Source organism: Babylonia areolata, chromosome 7, assembly GCF_041734735.1.
Source record: "Babylonia areolata isolate BAREFJ2019XMU chromosome 7, ASM4173473v1, whole genome shotgun sequence".
Taxonomy (NCBI): domain Eukaryota; kingdom Metazoa; phylum Mollusca; class Gastropoda; order Neogastropoda; family Buccinidae; genus Babylonia; species Babylonia areolata.
Genome location: NC_134882.1, coordinates 5,918,378 through 5,926,748, shown reverse-complemented (window position 1 = coordinate 5,926,748; position 8,371 = coordinate 5,918,378). Strand labels below are relative to the sequence as shown.

Here is an 8,371-nt window from a genome sequence, read left to right as displayed (position 1 = left end):
ATATCGATGCATGTACAGATACATGTATATAGATTGTATACATGAGCGAAGTTGGCACACACACACACACACACACACACACACACACACACACACACACACACACACACACACACACACACACACACACACACACACACACATTCCAAATGACACGAAGACTGCCCTTTAGAAGTGGGTATTCGAACCCAGTGTAATGAACTGCTTATCAAAATTGATAGAGTGATTGAAGAAGAAAAACAAAAAGGAAAAGAAAGAAAAAGAGGGCAAGGAGGAAGTGGGACAGGATGTTGATTAGGAATGATTTTTTGTTTGTTTTGTTTTGTTTTTGAAAGCGGTAGTGAAAAACAAGTTGAGGTGAAAAGAAAGAAGGAAGACATATTAGGAAGAAGGAATTCGGAGAAAAAAGTAGGTTAGATAAAAAAAAAAGGATATATATTAAAAAAAAAAACATATAAGGAAATAGCTGGTATTGACATAAACACATGCGTGAACACGTACGCATGCACGCACACATACACTCACACAGAAAACACACACACACACACACACACACACACACACACACACACACGCACAAACGCACACACACACACACACACACACACATTTACACATGCAAGCATATACGCACACTTTCTTCTCGCGCACTTGTGTGTGCAGACAGACAGACAGACAGAAACACACACACACACACACACACACACACACACACACACACACACACACACACACACACAGCAACCAGAAAGAAAGAAAGAAACTATAAATGGGATCTCAATCCTGTTTAATCAAGATACACATCTCCAAGACTTCTTCTTCTTCCTCTTCAGATTACAGTTGCAATCCCAACCATGCAGTGGAGAAAAGAGTCCAACAACAAGAGCTGGGTTTTTTTTAGGGTTTTTTTTCCCCCGTGTTTCCTCACACAGACACCAGCTGGCAATGAAACCATTCACGTGGCACGTGATATCCGTGTTGCACGTGTCGTCCCGGTTTTGACAGCTGCACGTTCCACACCCCAGAGAGGTAAACAAAGTGAGCCAGTTCTTTGTCAGTCTTTTTTTGTGCAGGCTGCCAGACTGATCCCCTCTGAGGCGCGTGACCCAGGGCCAGTTGGGTGAGTTCTCAAGACACCAGAAGTTTTGAGTGGTTCTGTTATTCTTTTCACGTGTACTGTTTGCTTTTTCGTCACCAACCAGTGCCTTGGTGACGTACAACGAATACGTATAAGTAATATTGTGACAAGCTTCATTGCCTACAATCCTTTCAATTTGATGAACTGTTTGCATTCTAGATTAGTTTTATAGTGTTTGCGAGGTCTGGACTTTGGAAGCATTTCCATTCCCTACCCTCTTCTGTTGAAGGAGTCTCCCGTCGGACCGACGGATGAGTAGGCAGGCAGGCTTATCTGTCGGTGTGTGTCCTCATATGTGTCCTCTTCTGTTATTAGCTCAATAACGACAGTCTGCTTCTACACACACGAACGCACACACACACACACACACACACACACACACACACACACACACACACACACACGAACGCACACACACACACACACACACACACACACACACACATCTTCTGGACAGTCTGACTTCAGGGGACAAATCGATAGTTCTTCCTATTAAACTAGCTGGCCTGTCATCCCCACAAACAGAGAAGACAGAGAGGAGATTATGGAAACACAATTGCGTCGGATTTGTATTTCAGTAAATATGATTTTTAAAACACCAAAATGATGAAAGAAGTTTCGGGTTGCAAGGTAAAAAATTGAGATATAAATCTTTCTTTGAAGAAGATGACATTTTTACAAAACGTCATGGATACCGGATACTCACTGAATGAGGGGTGCAGGTGGTTAAGGAGAGGTGAAAATGGAAATGTTGTCTCACCTTCCAGACCACACAGATGTAAATGAAACCTGATCCAGAATACCTCCGAAAGAGTACAAAAAAATCAAAACAAAACGATTCAAAGAGAAGAAAATTGCAAAGGCTTCTTTTGTAACAACCAGCTGCGTCATCAAAAGCCAGCTGATCTTTTTTCTTAAGCAGTGATTGATGTATTTGGTGTTGTTTTTCCCCCCGATATATACTTTCTGCAACATCTTTGATTTTCTATCCAGTTGTTCTAGTTTTTCCAGCTCCCCCAATTTCATTTTTGCGTCTGTGTGTAGACCTCTTGGTTCTTAGCTGTCTGAACATTATCTGTCCACAAACACAATGCTGATTTAAAGAGTGTGTGTGTGTGTGTGTGTGTGTGTGTGGTGTTCATGCGCACGTGTGTATGTGTGTGAAGGGAAATGAAGATAACTCAGTCGAACGTATATTCGGTCTTTCCTCCTCAGATTACGGTTGCATTTCCAGTGAAACAGTGAACTTTTATTTGCAACCCCCCCCCCCCCCCCCCCCCCCCCCCCCCATTGGGCACAAAATTAGATTTGATATTCATCTCCAAGTTCGTTACAATCGCACTTATTGCACTTTCTTTCATTTCGTTCATTTCTTAGGAATCGCCCTTTTTGAATTAATAGCTTTTGGTTCAAAAGATTAAAATCTAACAGAAACTGAGCGGTATCAATGGCAAAAAAACAGGTATTTTTCGAATTGAAACGTATTCTTATACATACGGTAATTGTAAAATAGTTCATTCTGATTAATTTCTGAATGCCATTGCTGGGTGTACTGATCTTGAATCCTTTGCTTAAAAATTATTGTTTTAAACTTATGGGGGGATGGGGGGGGGGGGGGGGGGGTAATGTGCAGCATCCCACTGTTTTATTCAGAGGCCACTAAACATGCTCAAGGAAAAAAGAAGCCCAGCAGTGTGAACTGTCATTCTTGTTTCCTCACAAACACAAGCTGGCAATGAAACCGTTCACGTGGCACGTGATACCCGTGTCGCAGGGGTTGCGTCCCAGTTTTGACAGCTGCACGTTCCACAGCCCAGGGAATATAGACAATGTGAACCAGTTCGTTGTGTGCCTTCGTGCAGGATGCAGGCTGCCTACTGTGGGTGCATGAAGCGCGACAATGTGGGTGAGTTCTAAACAGATTGAGGGATTTGTTATAGTTTTGTGTGTGTGTGTGTGTGTGTGTGTTTGTGTCTCCATTTACTTTGTCCCTTTGAATTGAAATTTCTCTTCTTTCATTTCAACACATTGATTTAGTTCCAATGAGGAGAATTATGTTGCTGATGTAAATGATGATTTATACACAGTTTATCTCCATGAAAAAGAGATGACCACAGCGACCATATTGATGTCTTATTAATAGTTACAATACAAAAGCTACCGAAACCGTTTTTATTTGACGGTAACATTAGGTACACCAGCACCAGTAAGAATTTTCCGATTGACATGTTTTATCCATTGTAAATGAAACTAACAATGATATCAGAATTAACAAAACAAAAATCGTTACAGCAGAATCAAGTATCATCATCACTACCATCATCATTATGGTCATAGCTACAGTAATTCACACACACACACACACACACACACACACACACACACACACACAATTACCAAGAACAAGAATCGGTAATACGATTAACCAATTCCAGCACTTTTAACTTATGCATCGTTTTTTCCCGTAGGATCAGAGTTCGTTTTTGGGAAACTGAATCCAGTGGGGGAAGTTTTCTAACAAAGCCAATTTTCCGCGGTCCTCACTTGTTGTAACTGCTTAGCTCACTCAGTACGGCCAGCCCTCTCTTCTCCTCTACACAGACCCCTCGGATGTCCAGTGGGTGTCTCAATGACCCAACCTTTAGCTTCTGTCGTCAGAATTGTGGTATTCTTTGTCAACATTCACCTGTTCAGAATAAGAGCCTTCCGCTTGTAATATTTTGATGGTGGTAATTGGGGTGAAACGCTGTTAACGTCGTCTCTTTCGCTGTTCGTATGGAGAGAGTCAGTCAAATCGATTTACAGGGAAGGGTATACAAACAAGCAAATGGAATGGTCACCTTTCCCCAAATCATTTGAACTACGCAGCCTAATAGGGACACTCGCACACACCATTCATGCTACCACCCCATTCTGCAACATTTACACATACCCGTAATACTGCTTAACCTCCACCCTCTTTCCTCACAGACAGACGCAAGTCACATAAGCAGTCACATTGAATATTTTACCTAACATTTATGCACACCCGTGCATTTAACTGCTAATGATGTAGTGATGCTAGGACAGAAAGCTGTAAAGTTACTTTGAAACAATGGCTGCACTCGCCTGTACATTTCTGTTTCGGTTCATATTAAGTCGATGTTAGTGCAGTTGAATCATGTTATGATTTTCTCCCCACAATATTACTTACGACAACACTGGATTGTGACCTGGATGAGTGAAAATGGTAGCTACCACAGTAACCCCACAATGATATATCAGTATCAACAATGATAATAGTAATAATTATAATGATAATGATGATACAAAATGAGATAATGATGACGATGACGATGATAAAGATAACAATACACTTATTTACAATTTTTATATTGTATCTGTTCTTATTTTTATGGGAAAACCACCACGACTACCACTAATGAATCTTTCAGTCTCAGGTCAGCCCCCTCCCCTCCACCCCGCCTCCATTACCCCCATTAACACAAGCACATCAGCTTAACCTATAAAACGACCTTCTTTAAAACTGTTGCACTTCAGAGAACATTGACATGCAGTGACAGTCAGTTTCTTCCATGGCTTTAGATTTTAAAAATCTCTTCTGTCCTTAATCTTGATCTTGAAAAAATAAATTGCATTAAATGCATCAAAAGAGGGAGGATATTTGGCATTATCCACATTTTTTTCCACACGAACGGAATGAGTAATGTTCACAAAAAATAAAAAAAAACAAAAAACCAATAAAACTGCACGCAGGAAAAAATACAAAAACAAAATTGGTGGCTGTGTCTGTGGAGCAACGCGCTCTCCCTGGGGAGAGCAGCCCGAATTTCACGCAGAGAAATCTGTTGTGACAACAACAAACAAGAGAGGCAAGGCCTTCAAGACTCACTTGTGATAAATTAAGTCCCCTAGCATTAATTACAGAGTAATTTCCCTTTTTTTTACTATCTGCACCAAAACGTTTGCAAAATAAAAATCTCCATGCTTAGCAAAAGAAGTTCCTGTTTGAACAAAAAATGATAATAATGACTCCTCTTGTTGTTGTGTCAAAATAAGAGGTCAAAGTGCCAAGTTTAGAGAATACAAAAAAATATAAATATAACAGTAAATGCAGTTTGCATATAATTTGGCTTCTTTTTTAATTTTTTTTATGCCCATCCCAGAGGTGCAATATTGTTTTAAACACGATGACTGGAAAGAACTGATTTTTTCCTATTTTTATGCCAAATTTGGTGTCAACTGACAAAGTATTTGCAGAGAAAATGTCAATGTTAAAGTTTACCACGGACACACACACACACACACACACACACACACACACAGACACACGCACGCACACAGACAACCGAACACCGGGTTAAAACATAGACTCACTTTGTTTACACAAGTGAGTCAAAAAAGAAATACAACAAGGCATAGTCGTCCAATGCACCAGTTACACAGAGGGGTGGAGGGGAAGAAATATAGATATAACGGGCTATTTTCCAATTTTGCAGCAGAAAATGTTGCTCAGGGTAAGAAGAGGCACAAGAGACAGGGCCTACTGGGGTCTGTGTGGTATTATTATTATCATTATTGTTACCGTTTTTGTTGCTGTTTCTATCTTTGTTGTTGTTGTGAATGTTTATCAGTTCTTCGAGTTATTAAAAGGCTTAAAAACAGGGGGCGGGGAGGGGGGGGGGAATGTTGCTTGACGGGAGGATTACACGGTCAAATATCTAATCAGTTTTATTTTCCCCGTCAATTCCCAATATCACCACACTCGGCCATGTGGCCATTGGAACCCAAGAGACATTTTCCGCTGAAAGGTATTTCTGAAGGCTGCCAGAAAGGTCTCATTTACTTCTTTTTTTTTTTATAAATCAGTGACATAGATTTACAATGAACCTAATTTAATGTGTCCCATTTACCTTTTCCACGAGAACCCCTACACTGGACAGGATTACTACTTCTCTTGAGAATGAGTTCTTAATTAGGTTTACAGTTCTTGGCATGGGACTTTGTCCTTTGTAATTCTCCACCGCTCCTCTGTTATTAGCTCAATAATGGCAAACCCAGAAAGAAATTCATCTAAATGTCTGCATCTGTATACTACACACACACACACACACACACACACACACACATACACATACACAGACAGACAGACAGACAGAGAGAGAGAGAGAATTTGCAAGAGTAAACAGCATCCGTTTGTCACAGATTTGGCCTGATTCGCAGACTAGTTTTGAGTTTGATTTCCAGATTACCATCTAATTCATTACGGACCAAACATTACCTTAATGTCAAGTACATACTTTTCAGTGATGTGACAGTTAAACATATGATTTTTACTGTGATTTGATGAAGCCTTACTTGCACAAAGGTGTACCATCACAGGTCATTGGGAACGTTGTTTATTTTTGTATTCATCATCAGTTGTTTCTTTTGTTATAATTATTAACGACTTCCATAAGTGATTTTATGTAATTGTACAGCAAGTATCAGTATCAGTAGCTCAAGGAGGCGTCACTGCGTTCGGTCAAATCCATATACGCTACACCACATCTGCCAAGCAGATGCCTGACCAGCAGCGTAACCCAACGTGCTTAGTCAGGCCTTGAGGAAAAAAAAAAGTATCCATGTTTGATTCCACCCGTCCATCTACCCGGTTTCATACACAACCCACCATTCAACCTCCCTTCCCCCTGCTCTTTTACCTTTTGAACGATAATATCAAAATGTGAAAAATTGATACTTTAACAAAATGTCTGTGATCACCAGTACGTGTGACGGGATATTAGACAAAGCCCTCCTCCTCAAGGTTTAGTGAAGGAGGAGAAAATACCGGCAAGTGTGAGGTTTGTTCCAGTAAGCTAACGTGTTTTTCGCTTCCTAGACGGGCATGTTGGCGCGAGGCCACAACTCCACAACCACACGCCTTCAACTGTACAACTCCCAGATCTAAGCCTGAATTTCACAATCCTTTTGACTTACTATCGGTTAACAGTTAAACGTATAAAGTGTAAAAGAAATTAACAACTGGAAGTTTTGGATTGCTGTCCATAGCTGTTGAAAATGTGATCCCAATCCAGTTTGTCTCTCTTATTCGTTGATTGTCTATTTCGCTTCGTCAGGTCTCTGCACTCGGCTCTTTCAAGACTGGCCTTAAAACCCACCACTTCCCTTGATAGCGACCTCCCCTGCCTCTTCATTGTCTTCACTTTCACCAGTATACAGTTCTGCATGCGCGTGAATGACTAGTGTGAAAGCGCTTTGACTTGTCTCTGCACAAGATTCAGAGCTATACAAAGACATAGTCATCATCATCATTACCATCATCAATCATCTGTCGTCATCATCATCTTTCAGAACTGTTTTGTTTTGAAAGAAGCTGATTATTTATTATTTTACCCAACTGGTAATTTTGTGTGTGTGTGTGTGTGTTTGCCATTGCTTTGTCTTTTTTTTTTTTTTTTTTTTTGCCCGTGAAGGCTGGATGTAAGAAAGCAGTTGTGCTTACTCCACTACCCTCGTGAAATTAATAACAAATTCGTTTCGTTTCGTAAGAAAGTAAATACCCCCACCCACCCCCACCCGACACCCACACCCGGTTTCTCTCTTCTTTCCCTCCAGTTCCCGCCTCCACCATCCTCTATTCCTCCCTTCTGTCTTCACCGCGGTTCGTTTTTTTCTTATTTGCTCCTGTCTGAATGATTGTAATATCAGTGACTAAAGAAGAGGATTGGGAGTGGGACTATCCAGTCGCTAGCGTGGTTATTGTGTTCAGCAACCAGCATAGTTAGTTGGTTCTGTTTGTCGGTGGTGGTGGTTGGGTTTTTTCTTTCTTTTTTTTTGGGGGGGGGGGGCGGGGGGGGGGGGGGGAGAGAGAGAAGGGTGGGGGGGCGTAGATTTTTTTTTTTTTTTTTTTTTTTTTTAGAAGTGGAAACAAATTATATAGTCCCCATCATTTCCAAGACTGAAATTGCCAGTCAACAACGATCATCGTCATATGGCGATGACCCAACGACGTTTTTGTGAGCGTGGTATTGCATCCGCAAAAGACGAATATGTGCTGTCTACTTATTCCAGAGTCAGCGTATAACGTGATCTCAGCACGAAATGACAGGTCGCTTTTCAGTGTAGTCCATTCGAAACGACAGTGATGGACTCCATTGACGTCATACAAATGGTCGTGATCAGGTCTGAGTGGAACAATGAAGACAACTCGGGTTCTGTCTGGCCGTGGTT

General features: G+C 41.0%; 1 protein-coding gene across 1 annotated transcript in view; it reads left to right on the top strand.

The window, feature by feature from the left end:
* LOC143284300 (protocadherin-11 X-linked-like) overlaps window positions 1–7,088 on the top strand; it is a 197,242-nt gene extending 190,154 nt beyond the window's left edge. Inside the window, exons 6-8 of the mRNA XM_076591001.1 lie at window positions 1,074–1,120; window positions 3,001–3,040; window positions 7,020–7,088. Of these exons, the coding sequence (XP_076447116.1) occupies window positions 1,074–1,120; window positions 3,001–3,040; window positions 7,020–7,088 (156 nt within the window). The remainder of the gene's footprint in view (window positions 1–1,073; window positions 1,121–3,000; window positions 3,041–7,019) is intronic.
* Window positions 7,089–8,371: the final 1,283 nt, after the last annotated feature.